Source organism: Peromyscus leucopus, chromosome 7 (assembly GCF_004664715.2).
Source record: "Peromyscus leucopus breed LL Stock chromosome 7, UCI_PerLeu_2.1, whole genome shotgun sequence".
NCBI lineage: Eukaryota > Metazoa > Chordata > Mammalia > Rodentia > Cricetidae > Peromyscus > Peromyscus leucopus.
In genome coordinates this window covers 50,092,465-50,110,543 of record NC_051069.1, presented here as the reverse complement: position 1 = coordinate 50,110,543, position 18,079 = coordinate 50,092,465, and the positions used below count along the sequence as shown (strand labels likewise).

The 18,079-nt window shown below is 49.7% G+C and overlaps 1 protein-coding gene across 1 annotated transcript in view; it reads left to right on the top strand.

Moving 5' to 3' along the window:
* Positions 1–18,079, top strand: part of Smarca4 (SWI/SNF related, matrix associated, actin dependent regulator of chromatin, subfamily a, member 4) — a 90,838-nt gene that overhangs the window by 56,303 nt on the left and 16,456 nt on the right. The window contains 9 exon segments of the mRNA XM_028872489.2: positions 740–826; positions 2,433–2,479; positions 3,839–4,005; positions 5,742–5,905; positions 8,147–8,374; positions 8,666–8,764; positions 9,035–9,112; positions 9,654–9,872; positions 17,513–17,766. Of these exon segments, the coding sequence (XP_028728322.1) occupies positions 740–826; positions 2,433–2,479; positions 3,839–4,005; positions 5,742–5,905; positions 8,147–8,374; positions 8,666–8,764; positions 9,035–9,112; positions 9,654–9,872; positions 17,513–17,766 (1,343 nt within the window).

Sequence of the window (18,079 nt, the reverse complement as noted above, 5' to 3'; positions counted from 1 at the left end):
GAAGGGGAGGGTGGGTCGAGAGCACCATCGGATTCAGAACATTGAGCCTGCCCAGAGGCCTCACCTGGCCCTGCTCCCTCAGGCGTTCAAATAGTCACAGCGTTAATGCTGGTTGTCTTTTGAGGGTGCTCATTGGGCTGCTTTCTGGAGCCTTGTTTTAGACACTGCCTTCCTCAGGACTGATGTAGAGTTGGAATATTACTAGAGAGCTCCACTTACTCAGCAGGTAAAGAGCTACCTCAGCAATCATGGCCTCTGTGGCCTTCTTCTTGGTATTGCTGAGGGCGTGCTGACATTGGAAAGAGAGGGCAGGCCAGCCCTCTTGGGAGCACTCAGAGTGTCCTCCAGCTCCTAAGCCAATCTGGACTTGTACTGGGGGAAGCCCCAGTTCTTCCAGTCTGTGCCCAGCATCACAACCGTAGCTCCAAGTATGTCTCTTGTTCACTCAGTCTGTTTCTTAGCCCCTTTCTTTCTTGTGCTCCTGGCTTCCCTTCCTGGCACAGAGCACCACCCCCTTCTCATTAGAACCATTCTCAGTGCCTGTGCTTGCCCTAAGCTGTTTGCCACACTTGCTTCCATTCATCCCGTGTGCCAGGTAGTCTCTTACACACACAACACTGCCGCCTCCTTCCCAGTGGCCATGCTTGCCCTGGGCCTTCTCCTACCACTCTATCCAATCCCCTGCCCACCTTGCCCAAAGGCAGGACTGCATTTTGAACCATCTCATGTGCCTCTGCAGGGCAAAGGTGGCACCAAGACGCTGATGAACACTATCATGCAGCTGCGCAAGATCTGCAACCACCCCTACATGTTCCAGCATATTGAGGTAAGGCTGCAACCCTGTGGCCCAGCTCTTTGGAGACAGAGCTGGGCTGCTTGTCCCTGGTGTGTGTGTGTGTGTGTGTGTGTGTGTGTGTGTGTGTGTGTGTGAGAGAGAGAGAGAGAGAGAGAGAGAGAGAGAGAGATGTCAAGTGTCTTCCTCTACTAATCTCTGTCTTAGTTTTTGAGATAGTTTCTTTCATTGATTGGCTAGACAGAACGGCTAATGAGCTCCACAGACCCGTCTGCCTCCACCTCCACACCCGTGGGGTTACCCACTTTAGCCACCACGCCTGGCTTCTACCGAGGTGCTAGGAATCCAAGCTCAGGTCCTCATGATTGTACAGCAGGGGCTTTAGGGACAAAGACATCTCTCTCCTTGGGCTTTATGATTTTAAGAGTAGCTTAAGGATGGGAGCTAGAGAGATGGCTCAGAGGTTAAGAACACTGGCTGGGAGTTCAGTTCCCAGCAACCACATGGTGGCTCACACCCATCTACAATGAGGTCTGGAGCCCTCTTCTGGAATGCAGGCACACATGCAGGCAGAACACTGTACATATGAATAGCTTAAGGAGCTGGCCATAGTGGTGCACTTCTTTAATCTCCTCACTTGAGAGGCAAAGGCAAGTGGGTCTCTGTGGGTTCAAGGTCAGCCTGGTCTATATAGTGAATTCCAGGACAGCCAGGACTGTGTAGAGAGACCCTGTCTCAAAATAAAACAGCAAAAAAGGCAGCCAGGCATGGTGGTCCATGCCTTTAATACCAGCACTCAGGAGGCAAAGGCAGGTGGATCTCTTGAACTCAAGGCCAGCTTGGTCTACAGAGTGAGTTCCAGGACAGCTAGGGCTACACAGAGAAACTCTGTCTCAAAAAAAAAAAAACAAAAAAACAAAAACAAAAAACAAAACAAAGCTTAAGATATTCTAACTAGCCTCAGTATATACATCTGTCTCCATTGAGTTTTCCTTTTGTTGGTGTTCAGTTTATGTGTATGTGTGCGTCTGTGTTGCTGTGGATGTAGACAAGGGTCCTAACATGTAAGCACATGCTCTGGCATTGGGTGTACCCAGTCCAGTAGGTGCTTAACAAACGCATCATGGGCCTGGAAATGACTGTCTCTAAAGCTCCATCTTAAGAATCGCCTCTGAGGTGTTTTCTGTGGGTTTGGGGACTTCTCCCTTGGGATGTGTTCCTACTCCTGAGCTTACACATGTCCCTGGCAGGGTTCCCCACCTGGTTAGGAAGAGCTGCCATGGACATTAGTGAAGTCTGTGGCCATAGTCCACCGTCATCATGAGTAACTGTGCTTTTGTACAGTTTCAGGGTCATTCCAGACCTCTAATGCCTTGGAATTCCATTTCAGGATGGTTAGAGGTGTTCACCTTGTTGCCCAAGTGTCATGTAGTCTTCTTCCCAGCCATCACAGGAAAAGCATGAGGGTTGGCATTTGGTGCACTGAGGCCAACGACATCCATATCTGGACTCGGTGCCACTGCAGGCCACAGTTGACCACCAGTGTGTACTCAGTCCTCTGAATAGCACCTTGGACCATGGGCTTGACTGGGCAGCCCCTTCCTGCCTTGGCACTGATCCATCTCTTGTCCCGTTGCAGGAGTCCTTTTCTGAGCACTTGGGGTTCACCGGCGGCATCGTGCAAGGGTGAGAAGCTTCCCAGCTCTGAGGGTGGGCAGCAGTCTGCCAGGAGGGGTTTGTAGTCTTGTTCAGTGGCTTTGTTGCTGTGGTTAACATTTATCTGGTATCTGAGACAGAATGTGCTATCAGACAGGCCTCTAGACCATGACTCTGCTGCCCACAGTGTAACCCTAGACAGCTTCTGTAATCCCTGAGCCTGACTCCACCCACTCTACAGAAATACACTTGATACTCTGTGAGAGTATATTCTGCAGCTTCCTTAGGTGCAGGCTCCACTTCTCTTTCTTTTGGGTTGTTGGGACATGGTCTCAATGTGTGGACTAGGTTCCTATGTAACTTAGCCAGGATGTCTAATCATCTGTGTCCTGAAAGAGTTGGAGTCCTTCCGCCTCAGTCTTTGAAGTGCTGGGGTCATTGGTATGTACTATCATGCTTGGTTCCAGACCACACTTCTGTAATTCCATAGTGGTAGCCCTGGATGCGAGCTCTAGAATCTCACCCAGAACCTTGTTGCAAACATTCTTGAAGTTGAGGCCACATTTTCAGCCTTGCATTGTTTGCCTACAAGGGCATAACATGGGATTTGAAAGGCAATGGTGCTCTTTGCTGTTGAGGTGGATTGGGTCTGCTGCCTTACCATATTAGGCAAGTGCTTCATTATCGTGTGCTTGCCTGGCCCTCTTGATTTTGAGGTACACAGTCTTTGGTCTTATGTTTGCCTGCTGTAACTGGGATTACAGGTATGCACCACCAGGCCTAGCTTCAGAGTCCTGTGAACCTGTATGTATTTATGTCATACGGCTTCTGATACATCTCAGACACTGCTCTGTCCCACTGTCCATGCCACCCAGCCCGTTTCCACATGTCTAAAGCTAGAGGAAATGAGAGGATCCTGGGATTCTTTCGAGTCCAGTCCCTAGTGTAAGCTATTCTAACCAGGGAGTGGCAGACCCGGCATCCTGGGAGCAACTCCGGCTCATATCCATGCTCTCGGCATTGGTACTTTCTGGAGCTATCTCTCTCTCTCTCTCCCTTTACATAGGTTCTAGGGATGGAACTCAGGTCAGCAGGCTTACAGGACAAATGCCTTACCCATGAGCCAATTCCCTGGCCTTCTGGACATCATGTCTAATTACACTGATTTTTTTCTCCTTGTGACCTTGTGAAATGACATGTACATGGTGACCAGGGATGTACCCTGACTGAGAGTGACCTGAGTTTAGCTGTAGCTGTGGGTGGGTCTGGTTGGGAAACCAACTCTTTGCCCTTGAGTCTCGTAGGCAGCCTAGACGCCTCATTCGCCATTGTTGAGCTCACAGTTGTGTGACTGACCTCTGAATGTGACCTCTTCCTTCCATGCACTAGATTGGACCTGTACCGTGCCTCAGGGAAATTTGAACTTCTTGATAGAATTCTACCCAAACTCCGTGCAACAAACCACAAAGTGCTACTCTTCTGCCAAATGACCTCCCTCATGACCATTATGGAAGACTACTTTGCATACCGTGGCTTCAAATACCTCAGACTTGATGGTGAGTAGAAGACAGTCTACTTGAGAGGTGTATTCCTGATCTAGTTACGTGGACTTAGAGTACACTGGGTACACTGTATTCAACAACATCCTAGAGGCTTGGAATAGGTGCTTCTTTAGACGTCTTGTCACTGGAGTCTTCACTGTAGGACAGGTTCAGGGTCATGGGTTCTAGCAGGGCCCTTCAGCAGAAGTTACACAAACCTTTCTCACATGGCCATGAACATAGTAACGCCACTAAAATGGAGCCTTGAGGGTTCTCTGGCTTCAGTAGAGCTGCATCCAGGTACATGTTCTCCTCCATCTTGGCCTCATCCCTAGACAGTGTCTCTAGCAGAGACACCAGGTTTCCTCCAGCTCCGGGCCAGCTGGCTTTCCCTGAACTGCTTTGTTGTGGCCTCTCACAGGCCTGGCCTGGAGCTGAATGAGGCTCAGTTGCAATGGAACCATGGCCTGCTTCCAGGCAAGGTCAGGCACTGTCTGACAGGCTCTGTGTACCAGCTGCCACAATATGCCTTTCCACTTCCTGGTGTCCAAGAGCTGTTTCAGGGAGGAAGAGACCCATATTGTTGACAGAACCAAGTGGTCAGGGAGGCCCTGAAGTTAGTTTCCCACGCTGTCCGACTGAGAAGATAGACTTGGGAAGTTCATGACCAACAAGATCCAGCAGCTTTCTGTTTTCTTTGCGGAGCCTTTATTGGGCTAAGGAGCTGGGTGTGCCTCACCTAGACCTTCCCTCCTCTTCCCCCACTCCCCATTCTCTGGAGCTTTTTTACTGTATTTATAGAGATGTGGTTTCAGGGACCGCCAACCTGGGCTTGGCTGCTTCATCTTTTTGTCCGACCCTGTGGAGTCTCATCTAGAAAATGCTGACCAAAACTGCATACCCACCTATCCCCAGCCCCTCAGAAGACCCCAGTGCCCCCTTTCCTAAGCCAACATCCTATTCTGTGTGTTCACACATCCGCAGTGCTGGCCAAATGCTGCTGAGATCCAAATGGCTAGGCCTCTTCAGCTGCCCCCTCCTGTCCTTGTGAGTACCAGGTCCTACTGTATGTGGGTCCCTGTTCCCTTGAGGAGGAGCCGAAGGACTTGTATCTATTTGGTCTCAGGTGTTACGGCCACAAGCAGCATAGTTGCTCGAGGAGCAGGGACCGGTGAGAATGTTGTTGATGCCATGAGTGGCAAGTATGAGGTGCAGGCCTATTAGCCCCCTGCTAGGTATGAGCCCAAAGAATTTAGGCATGGGTTTTTTCCCCCTCTTTTCTCTAATCCAGCCAAACCCACTGCAAGAAGGTCAAGGGTGAGTGCCGCCCCTGTATGTAGTGGCTCATCCCACCACCCTAGGCCACTAATGCTGAGGTGCTGTGATCCTTGTCAGTACGGTGTCAGCCTTGTCAGCCACTTGATGTCTGTCCTCACACAGAGAGCGTGAACAGGAGGAGTCAGGAGGCATTACACCTGGAGATGGCAGTCCAGGAGCCTGCCATCATCTTCTTCTTCCAGTGGCTTGTGTCATAGAGAACACAGCTGATCTGTGGGGCACATTTGTTTTTAAACTCCTTTGACAGGCATGGTGACATTCAGTAATGATATGCTGTGCCTCTTTCACCCTGTAGAGGAAGGACCGCTGTGGCTCTTGTGCCCTGCAGCACCATCCCTGATTCTGGAGCACAAGCTCCTTTGCATCTCCCACGCCAGGGCACCCTCTTGACCCTTTTCTCCTGTGCCTATCAGGAACCACAAAAGCAGAGGACCGGGGCATGCTGCTGAAAACCTTTAATGAGCCTGGCTCTGAGTACTTCATTTTCCTGCTCAGCACCCGTGCTGGGGGGCTGGGCCTCAACCTGCAGTCAGCTGACACTGTGATCATCTTTGACAGTGACTGGAATCCTCACCAGGTAAAGGCACCGGCTCAGGAGAGGGATACCCCCTTTCTTAGGAATCACTCCCTCCCTGACGCTCTCACTAACCTGGGAGCCATGAGAAGTACGTTCATTGGTCCTGGTAGTCAGGGAACAAACCAGGCAGGTTCCTTCCTGCTTCTCAAAGTGGAAGTGACCTTGCATCTTGACCGGGGGAGGGGAGGGCTCTCTTTCCAGTATCCATGTTTTTATTCTCTGGTGCACCCGGGCAGTAACTAGCACAGAGATAGAGCCCTTGTCTGGCCCACATTAATCTCCAGGCTCCATCCTCAGTGTTCAACAACCATACAGTTCTTGGATTATATAGCTGAGCAAAAAGTAGAACACAGCCTAGTCTACTGGGATGTAAGCCCTTCTAGCCCTGTTCTGTATCCCCACACTCAGTCCCACTCGTAAAACCAGATCTGGGCAAGCTCTGTGCTCTGTTCATTACCTCTTCTTGCTCCTTAGCCACATTTGCCCTGGGGCCCCCATGCCAGAAGATGCCAGGGTGTGCTGATTCGTACATTTAACAGTTTGAAGATGAGTAGCAAATTTGCCCTATCTCCTCATACAGGTATACTATATTGGTTTAGTTTGAAATGCAAATGCTAATTAATACATAAGATGAACTGGTGTCCCCATTCCCATCATCCTTTTGCACCTGCCAGGCATGCACAGTAGTGATGTGTTTGCTGTGTAGTGGTGTGTTTCTGTCCATTTAGCCAACGTGGCCCACCACCACTCCAGAGGACACATGTAAAGCTATTTGACTGTTGCCTCTGCTGCAAAGTACCCCAGACTCTAGCAGCTCCAGGACATTTTTTCCATTAGCCCAACAGGCAGGTATCTGTATTTTCTGACTAGTCAGTGACCATTAATTAGCCCCTAGGTAACCTTGTCTGTCCCTCTTGGGGCACTTTTGCAAGGACCCTCTAGTCCCATGGTTCTCAACCAGTGTGGGTCATGACCCTTTGGAGGAGTCAAGTGACCTTCACACAGGGGGTGCCTAAGATCATCTGAAAACAGTTATTTACATTATAATCCATAAAAGTGGCAAAGTTACTGTTACAAAGTAGGAATGAAAATAATTTTATGGTTGGGGATCACCATAGCATGAGGAACTATATGAAAGGGACACATCCTTAGGAAAGTTGAGAGCCACTGCTCTAGTCAGATCCGCCCTGAATAAGTGATTGCCCTAGTCACGGGGCATTGCCTTCATGTGCTGGCTGCTTGTGTGTAGCTGGCCCGCTCCCACTGATAGTCTCTGGAATGTCCTTTCCACAGCCTGGGAGACCTAGCAGAAATCATCCATGTGATTATTAAATTGCCTAGGTGGTCACCATGTCATTCCTATGATGAGTGTCAGTGTAGTTTCTGCCTAGATGCTACTGGTGGGCCATTTCCTAAGAGGTGGTCAGGTAATAACAGAAGTCAAGCAGAATCCACTTCAGAGCGAGCCAGGGGCACATTATCAAGGCCAGCCCTGCCAGCAGTCATCCTGATTGACCTGGGGGCCTTCTGTTCTTATGACCAGAGAGGAGTCTCCAGTTGAGGAACCTTGTTGGTGCCCAGCCTGCCCACACCGCTTCTGCCCAAAGAGAACTGCAGGCAGTCTCACTCTGCTAGAAACGACAGAAGTAATATCGCAGTGCTGACTGCCGTGTGACTCCTCGGGTCCCCGTACCACATCCCCACACCCATCGGCACTGTCTGCACTGAAGCCGTAGGATCTGGTGCCCAAAAATGTTGGCCCCAGCCAGGCCCCGGATGCACAGAAGTGCTGTTCTCACAGCTGTGGTGTGGCCATGCTGTGGAGCTTTGACAAGGGCTGCTCGGAGTATTCCCCTAGGAGTTACCCTCGGGTAGCTTCTTCAAAAAAAGAAATATCCAGGGTCAGCAATTAAGAGTGTATACTTGCAGAGCACCTGAGTTTGGTTCCTGGCATCTGTGTCAGGTGGCTCACAGCATCTCCAGTTCCATTTCTCTTACACCCCCTTCCTTAAGTGGGTATTTGACTCTCTCTCTCTCCCTCTCAGATTTACACTTAAAATAGATGTTTGTTTGTTTGTTTGTTTGTTTAAGTAGACAGCTGTTCTGTGCTAAACAAGGCCCCTCCAGGCCCCTAGAGAAAGATCACAGGTTCCATTATTGGGTTCCTGGCTCATGAAGCTGCAAGCCAGGGCTAAACACCATGTCTAGAATTCCCCAGACTGACCCGCCTCCTCTCCCAAGGACCTGCAAGCACAGGATCGTGCCCATCGAATTGGGCAGCAGAATGAGGTGCGTGTGCTCCGCCTGTGCACCGTTAACAGTGTGGAGGAGAAGATCCTGGCCGCTGCCAAATACAAACTCAATGTGGACCAGAAGGTTATCCAGGCAGGCATGTTTGACCAGAAGTCATCCAGCCATGAGCGGCGCGCCTTCCTGCAGGCCATTCTGGAGCATGAGGAGCAGGATGAGGTGAGCATGGTGCCAGCCTGGCACAGCGTGAGTGGTGGATGCATGAGGCTTTCATTTTCGGTTTTGTACCTTTTTTGCACTCTTGGTTTTTTGTTTTTTGTTTTTTATTTTTTGGTTTTTTGGTTTTTTATTTTTTTATTTTTTTGCGTCCCTTTGGAGTAAAGGGAGTGTGGGCTGAGCAGAAAGAGGATGCGCACTTGCTTTCCCTTCGAAGTGGGTTTTTTTCTAAACTGCTGGTGACAGACGCCGCATTGACAGCCCTGGAGACTGAAGTCCTGTATTTATCCACAGAGCAGACACTGCAGCACGGGCAGCGGCAGTGCCAGCTTCGCCCACACTGCCCCTCCGCCAGCGGGCGTCAACCCCGACTTGGAGGAGCCACCTCTAAAGGTGAGAGGGGTAGTTCAGTCTCCACGCCCACTCAATTCTCGGCGTCTTGCTGAGACTGGCCAGCAAGGGCCTGACCCCACGGAGCGTGCGTGTGCGTGTGTGTATGTGTGTGCCTCTTGCTGACGCGTGGGATCCTCCACCGCAGCCAGCCTGGGACCTCCAGCTCATCAGCTCATCTCCTAATGGACGGACGCTGCTGCTCGCCTCCGAGCCTGGCCACCACCCAGCCTGGCCCCACCACAGTTAGACTAAAGTTTTGCAATCTTGTAGGAGGAAGATGAGGTACCTGATGATGAGACCGTCAACCAGATGATTGCCCGGCACGAAGAAGAATTTGACCTCTTCATGGTGAGCACCTGGGCTGGGACCACACAGACTCCGTGATGATAGTGGTATCCCTCTAGCTATTGAAGCGGCTGTTCCTCCTCATGTAGCTTTCTCATGCCTTCAGCTGACCCTCATGTCGTAGGGATAGTGAGGGACACTGCACTGCCATTTCTGTGATCCTCAGAGCCTGTGGGCTTTTTTATAGGGAGTTGAATGGACACTGCAGACCTGAGGCGTGTCTGGGGCCTGGGCCACAGATTTCCCCCACATTGCTGTGTTCTAGTATAAAGTTCACATGGGGCTCACTGAGCCCCAGTAGGCCTTATATCTTCCTCCAAGGTCGTGCTGTGGACACACCTGTCCTCCCAAGGTAGAACCCCTTACCAGGGTCTGCTGTAGCAGCCAGATCCAGTCAATTCCAAAAGCAAGGCACTGTTGCATAACTCTTTAGCAACTCATGTCCCTGCAGGCAGTGAGCTGGCCCCTGTGAGGCCACACCAAGGGCTTTTGGTCACTGTGCTGACTTCTTTCTACCCTCCTGCCCACCAATCCCACATCACAGCGCATGGACTTAGACCGCCGGCGTGAAGAGGCCCGCAACCCCAAGCGGAAGCCACGCCTGATGGAAGAAGATGAGCTCCCATCCTGGATCATCAAGGATGATGCCGAGGTAGAGAGGCTGACATGTGAGGAGGAAGAGGAGAAGATGTTTGGCCGTGGTTCTCGCCACCGCAAGGAGGTGGACTACAGCGACTCACTGACAGAGAAGCAGTGGCTCAAGGTACATGCCTGAGAGGGCTATGCGCCGCAGACCATGCCAGGCAGGGCAGGGGGCAGAGGCCAGGCCTTCTTGGGTCATCCCAGATGGCGCCTTCCCACATTGTTGGCTGCTTGTGCACTGCATGGCTTCTAAGCTTAGACCTTTTAGTTGCTACCTCTAGGCTGCCACAGGGAAGAGCCATGCTACTGTCAACATGCAGCACCTAACATGCTGTCAGCCCTCCTGGGCTCTCCAAGTTGACTGATGAGAGACCCTGATATACCATCAGCAAGTTTTCTGGAGGTGGCCAGGAGCTGGGCTCGTGGTCTGACTGTGGAGAAGGCTCAGGTTTCAAGTCCCTGCCTACTGCTGAGCTGACTGCTCCTGAGTACACAGGGGAGGGCAACATTCTTTGAGTACATGGTAGCTGTCCAAGCAGCAGTAGCAGCAGCAGATGGTGAATGATCAGAGCTGAGTAGTGTCAAGTGTCTGGCATCAAGACTGGCATTGGTGTCAGGAGTGTAAGCTAGTGATTCAAAATCCAGCCCTGAAGTCATGTTGTGAGCACAGCCCAGAAGCTACTCTTTAGGTGTAGGCAGGTGGCAATGATCCCTGTGGCCCTGCTGTGGCCAGGCAGCCCTGGCCCCTCCTGGGAGCTCAGAAGAACCTCATCTAGAAAACACATCAGGGAAGCCAGGGTCATAACTCAGGCTGTAACTCATAGGTTGTGGCAAGAGGATTAAGGAGAATTCCAGGGCAACCCAAGTTTCACAGCAAGACCTTGTCCAAGAAAAGAATCTACCAAGAAGTCGAACTTTGGGATGGGTTTACCCACTCAGAATACTCCAGAGCTAGGACAGGACCCCCAGGTCTTTTCTGAGATAAGGCCGTCACTCCAAGGGACTTGTCGTCATCTGTTCACACACGCAGAGCACGGGGTGGCTTTACATTCAGACCAGCACATCTGCTGAGTTTCGAAGGGTTTCTGAGCGGGAGTCTCCTGCCGTGTGCAGCATCTTTTAAAGGTTCATTGCTGGGGTCAGGCAGCATTCCTGTCAGCATTAGAGCAACTTCATCCCCTCCCCCCAAAAAAGAGGCCCACATTTCTGGTTACTTCTGTTAACACACCTTTGTTTGCCTCACCCTGGAAGCTTTCTACTACTCTGCTTTCTACCCATTGGCATTCATGCACTTGGTGGGTTGTTGTTGATGGTAGTTTTGTTGTTGTTTTCTCTTGTTTTTTGAGACAGGGTCTCTCTGTGCAGCTCTGGCTGTCCTGGAACTCGCTCTGTAGACCAGGCTGGCCTCGAATTCAGAGTTCTACCTGCCTCTGCCTCCCAAGTGCTGGGATGAAAGGCATGCGCCACCTCCACCTGGTGCTTTCTTGTTTTTAAATATGGTATACTTTGAGAATTTTCATGTTATCCTTGGTAAGGGCCTTGCTAACCTTCCCTGTTCTGTTTAGTGTATGTGCTGTTGATGAGCACTACTGGTTTGTTGTTGTTTTTAAGATTTATTTATTATGTATATGGTGTTCTGCCCGCATGTATGCCTGCAGGCCAGAAGGGGGCACCAGATCTCATTACAGATGGTTGTGAGCCACCATGTGGGTGCTGGGAATTGAACTCAGGACTTTTGGGAAAACAGCCAGTGCTCTTAACCTGTGAGCCATCTCTCCAGGCCCTACTTGGTATATTTTCTTTGTCGTCGTCGTCGTCGTCGTCGTCTTCTTCTTCTTCTTCTTCTTCTTCTTCTTCTTCTTCTTCTTCTTCTTCTTTCTTCTTCTTCTTCTTCTTCGTCTCCTCCTCCTCCTCTTCCTCCTTTTAAGAACATACATTTCTTTTATTTTTATTTTTCTCTATTTTATGTGCACTGATGTTTTGCCTTCATGTCTGTCTGAGAGTGTCAGACCCCCTGTAACTGGGGTTACAGGCAGTTGTGAGCTGCCTTGTGGGTGTTGGGGATTGAACCTGGGTCCTCTGGAAGAGCAGTCAGTCCTCTTAACCGCTGAGCCATCTCTCCAGCCCCTACTCAGCATATTTATAATTGACTGATTGATGTACTTTGATGTTTTCAGACAAGGCCACATTCTGTAACCCAGGCTGGCCTTGCATCTTACCTTCCTGTGTCCTCACCACCCCACCAAGCATTCTTAATTGCAGGCAAGCACCACATGCTCCGCCTTTCTAGTCTGTGACTGGTGAGCATAGCACCTTCCTTGGGCTGGGTAGTGGCGCCATTGTGCAGGATGCTTCCTGCTGTCTTTCCATCAGTTGGCGGGTGTTCGATTGTTCCTTTGAGGAGTCTGTTTTGGTTGATATATGGTTAACCATGTTGTGGGCCTGTCTTTTTGTCTCTTGTATACCTTGGAATGGTATTAATAGAACAGGTGGCCAGCCACACGTGTGCCAGTCCTTGGTCTTGCCATATCCTCACTAATACCTGTCATCTCTTGCCTTGGTTGTGTGTTTTGTGTGCTTCTTGCTCATTCCTGTATCTTCTGGAGAAATTTATCTATTTATCCATGTCCCTTGCCACCCACCTCTACCCCTTTGAGAAAATTGTCTTACTGGGTTGCCCATTCTGGTTTTCAACTCATGGGCTCAAACAGTCCTGCTTCAGCCTCATGAGTAGCTGGAATTACAAACACACAGTAGTGCCTACACTTTCTCTTTTTAAAAGGTTTGTTTGTTTTTGAGCCAGGGTTTCTCTGTGTAGCACTTGCTGTCCGGGAACTCACTCTGTAGACCAGGCTGGCCTCAAATTCAAAGGCTTGTCTCTGCCTCCCAAGTGCTGGGATTAAAGGCGTGCACCACCACCGCCTGGTCTCTTTTAAATTATGTTTCTATGTATTTATTTCAAATGTGTGTATCTGCATTTGTATATGCATATGTGTATTGGGGTGCCCCCAAGCCATGGCATGTGTGGAGGTCAAAGGAAACTTGATAGGAGGCAATTCTGACCTTTGACTATGTGGATCCTGGGGACCAAACTCAAGTCATCAACTTGGTAACAAGCACCTTTACCTACTGAGCCATCTGGCCAGCCCCAACAGATCTTTATAAACCTCTCTTTTTGTTTGTTTTTATTTTGTTTATTTGAGACAAGGTTTCTCTGTGTAACAGTCCTGGCTGTCCTAGAACTCACTCTGTAGACCAGGCTGACCTCAAACTCATACACCTGCCTCTGCCTCCCAAGTGCTGGGATTAAAAGCATAGGCCATCACCACCAGGCCATAAATCTCTTTTCATAGATACACATAGCAGTAGATTCCTCTTCTCTGGGTTCTTCTTAATCTCTTTGTGTGTGTTTATACATGCTCCTGAGCCACAGAGTCTAGAAGAGGACATCTGATCCCCTGAAGATGGAGTTGGGGCAGGCGAATGAGTCAACTGACATGGGTGCTAGGAATTAAACTTGGATTCTTTGAGGTGTGGGTTCTGAACTCTTGATCCCTCCGGCCCCTTTTACCTTCTTGATATCCTTGGACTCACAAAGGGTTTTTCATTTTGAAAGTTATTTGTTATTGTTGTGTGTGTGTATATTTGTTTGTGAGTGCAGGCACACACATAACATGGCACTCACGGAAGTCAGAGGACCTATAGGAGTCTATTCTCTTCCATCATGTGATAGGTTTGGTGGCAAACTCTCATGAGCCATCTTGGTGGTGCTATTTATCTTTATTGTTTATGATTTGATATATATTTAAAATTTGCCAAATTCAAGGTCACAAAAATTTATCCCTGTTTTCATCCTTATACTTTGTGGGATAGAATCTGCTGTTTGAGCCCTAGATAGCCTAGTAGTTGTTAACTACCCCAGGCTGTCCTCAAACTCATGGTGATCCTCCTACCTCAGTCTCCCAAGTGTTGGGATTATAGGTGTGTACCACCAGGCCTGACTTTTGTCTTTTGTTTTGAGAGGTTTGTAGTTTTGCTTCATTTAAAAATAGAGCACTTCTGAGGCTGGAGAGCTGGCTTGGTGGTTAAAAGTAGTTGTTATTGAAAAGGACCTGGGTCTGACGCTCAGCACCCATGGAGGCTCACCACCTCACCTCCTCAGGAACACGTGTGGTGCATAGGCACATATGTAAGCACGATACTCAAACATAAAGTCATAGACATCAACCTTACAGAAAACAACTGAGAACACAATGAATCGGAGTGCCTCTTGGTGTCTTGTTTTTCCCTTCAGATTTATTTACTTTCATTTTCTATATATGGGTGTTTTGCCTTCATGTATGTCTGTGCCTATGAAGGCCAGAAGAAGGCACCAGTCAGATCCCCAGAAACTGGAGTTTTAGATGGTCGTGAACCATCATGTGAGTGTAGATAATAGAACCCAGATTCTCTGGAAGAGCAGCCAGTGCTCTCAACCACTGAGCCATCTCCAGCCCCTTTTGGTATTTTCTATTGGCTAAACTTGCTGGACATTAAACATAAGGACAGCCTGTCTCCACATACCCCACACATACCAGCACTAAAGTACGTTCCACCATTCCGGGCTTTTATGTGGGTACTGGGAATTCAAACTCAGGTCCTTAGCTTGCAAAACAGATACTTTCCCACTGAGATATGTCCCAGCCTTTTATTTTGCACATTAAATTTTGTGAACTGGGCTGTGGAAGTGCACACCTTTAATCCCAGCACTTGGAAAGCAAAGGCAGGTGGGTCTCTTGAGTTCGAGGCCAGCCTGGTCTATAGAGTGAGTTCCAGCACAGCCAGAGCTACACAGAGAAACCCTGTCTTGTAACAAACAAACGTTCTCTAACCCATTCTGAGTTTTCATAAGTATGAGAAATAAGGTCCAGTTTGAATTCCACATTTGCGTATCGAGGTGTCCCAACAGCATTTGCTGAAGAGAATATTTTGCAGAGAGAGCACATCTTACATTATAATAAATTTACAGTTACAAAGCCATGTGTGGTGGCACATGCCTGTCACCCCAGCACTTGGGAGGTAGAGGTAGGAGGATCAGAAATTCAAGGCCACCCTGGATTACTGGAGACCCTGTCTCCAAAAAAAAATCCATTTACGATAATGAAATCTCTAAGATCAGCCCTCTCTCCTGCTGCTAGTAGACATGTAATTCATGCCACTCTGCAGGCCACTCGCTGTGTGTGTGTGTCCAAATCTTACAGCTTATCTCACCGCTAACCAGGGCTGACCCTATCTCTTTTCTTTCTGGGGCTCCTCTGATAAAGTGCCATAATTGTGCCACTCAACAGGGTTTGGGAACATTCTCTCACTCTTGGAGAACCAGACAGATTGCTGGCAGGGTCATTTTCCATTGGGAGCCCTGGGCAATGTCCTTGGCTCTCCCATCTTCTGGGGCTCCAGCAACTCTTAGCTTGTGGCCACTTCTCTCTAGTCCCTGCCCCTCCCTGTCTCATCAGAGGAAGGAAGGAGGGCATGGAGAAATGGCTTCGTGGTTAAGAGCATGTACTGTGCTTACAGAGGACCCAAGTTCAATTTCTGCCACTCATTAGGTGGCCCACAACCACCTGAATCTCCAGCTCCAGGAGTTCTGATGCCCATGCATGCATGGAATTAAGAGTAATAAAAAAGGGCTAGGGCTGCTTCTCAGCATTAGGCTATCACTAACTACTCCCTGCCAAAACAAAATCATTAACAGATTATAAGAACCTCATTTCTATCTAAGGTCAAGTTGTGAAGTTCTGGGTAGACATGAATTTGGGGAACAGTCTTAAACCATTGCTCATTCCTGGGTGCAGTAGAGCTCACAGGTGTGTCTCACCTGCTGCTACGTGCCCTAATGCTGCTTTCTTGGCCCAGAGGCTCCCCCCACACACACCTTGAAGCCCAGTTGTCACTGTTCTTGTGAGGTTTGGCCAGACCATACTGTGTTGTGTTACTATCTTTGGGCCAGGATTCATCTGACTTCAGCATGCAGCCCAGGGCCTGGACACTGCCATAATGTAGGTGTGAAACAAACAACGACCTGCTAGGTCTTTTGGATTCAAGATTCAGGTCTTTTGGATTCAAGCTCCCCTAGAATATTCTTTGAAAGTTAACTATTGTTATTTGGCATGCTCTTCACCTCAGTGGCTTTACCGTGAGGAAGCTGACTTAAGGAGTTCACTGGCAGCCTCAGCCTGAGCAACCATGGAAGAAGGGCTTCCATGTATGTAACTCAGGGGCCAGAGCCTTGGCAAACATGTGTGAGATATTGGGTCTTATCCCCAGCACAGCAACAAGATTAGGCTGGAGAGGTGGCTCATGTTAAGGGCACTTATGGCTCTTTCAGAGGGCCCAAGTCCAGTTCCCAGCATCCACATCACAACTACTGTTAAAGTGTCTAAGAACTTGTGCACCGTTCTTTGAGCAGACAGGCTGTCTGTGCATTAGCGCTGTGGCTCTCGGACACTGCTTAGTTAGCCTGTACCTGAGAGCTGAACCCCATCCTTAGCGCCACAGATTAGATCGAGAAAAGGAAGAAAAGGACACTAGAAAGGACAGGAAAGCTGGGCATGCCTTACCCTTAACTTGGGATGTTGAGGGGTGGATAGGTATTCAAGACCTGCCTGGGCTACATGAAACCCTGTATCAAAACAAATAAACAGCAACAGTAATAATGGTGGTAGAAGTGACAGATACGCATACGACAGAGGAAACCTGTGCTGGGTGAGCTGCAGTGGTTCAGCTCCACTGAGGTGCCTGAGAGAAGGTTCTGAGAGTGGTGGCTGCTAGGCCTTGAGGGCACCTCATTTCCACTGTACTCTACTGATGAACAGCTAAAACAGTTTAATCACACCTTCCAAAGGTAGGTGGGCATGTCTTAGGGTTTCTGTTGCTGTGAAGAGACACTTTCAGCACGGCAACTCTTAGAAGGAAAACCATCTAACTGGGGTGGCTTACAGTTCAGAGTTTTAGTCCATTATCATCTTGGTGGGACATGGTGGTGTGCAGGCAGACTTGGTGCTGGGGAAGGAGCTGAGAGTCGTACATCTTGACCTACAGGCAACAGGAGGTGGTCTCTCTCAGTGGGCGTGACTTGAGCACAGTTGAGACCTCAAAGCCCACCTCCACAGGGACACACCTCCTCCAACAAGGCCATACTTCCTAATAGTGCCACTCCCTTTGGAGACCATTTCTTTCAAACCACCACAGGGCACTAGTGAGGTAGCTCAATAGGTAGAGGTGATTGCCCCATGCCTGATGACCTCTGAATTCAATCCGTAGAGCCCACTTGGTAGAAAGTGAACCAGTTCCCAGCTTGTCCTCTGGATTCCATCCCCCCTGCCACTGTCATACGCATGCATATGCAACACACACAATCAATCAGTCGATGGATTAACTTTACAGATTTTTAGTAGATGGTGACAGAGCCTTAGAGCAGGGTCTTCCAGGTGTCTGGATCCATGTGGCTAGGCTTTTGCCTGGCCCATGCATGATCCTGTGTAGTCAGTCTCCTGAATGGGCACTGGGTGGGACATCAAAGTGGAAGAGCATTGGCCGTTCCTACCTTCAGGAGACAAGTCAGGGTTCCCAGTAGATGTTGTGCCCTGAGCCAGCCATGCTGGAAGGACGTCAGTATGGGGGCCACCTCCCTCCCTAGCCGGGCCCCAGGAGCGTGCATCGCGGCCTCTCTTTGTCGACCTGGGTGCTGGCTGTCCTATTTTACCACTATTGACCCTGAAGGCCATCGAGGAGGGCACGCTGGAGGAGATCGAAGAGGAGGTCCGGCAGAAGAAATCCTCACGCAAGCGCAAGCGGGACAGCGAGGCCGGCTCCTCCACCCCGACCACCAGCACCCGCAGCCGTGACAAGGACGAGGAGAGCAAGAAGCAGAAGAAGCGTGGACGGCCACCTGCCGAGAAGCTGTCCCCAAACCCACCTAACCTTACCAAGAAGATGAAGAAGATCGTAGACGCTGTGATCAAGTACAAGGACAGGTAAGCTGAGACAGCGGCAGAGGGGTCCCTGTGGAGTGTCGTTAAACATAGGGTGCAGGACCTGGTACTCACCAGCACTGAAGGCCTGTGTTTTGATGCCCTTCTTCAAAGGGCTTGTGATCTGAAGCAGGGACAGGAAAAGAAGAGGCGGCGGGATAGAGAGGCAAGCTTGGACATGTCAGCAAAGGTGGCATGTGCCAGTTGCTGTCTGAGGAAGGGCTGCTCCGGAAGAACGGGCCCTGCCGTAGCTGCAGTAGGTGCAACTGTTGGAATGGCCAACAGTTGAGTATGGAGAGGTTGTGGCTAGGTCGAT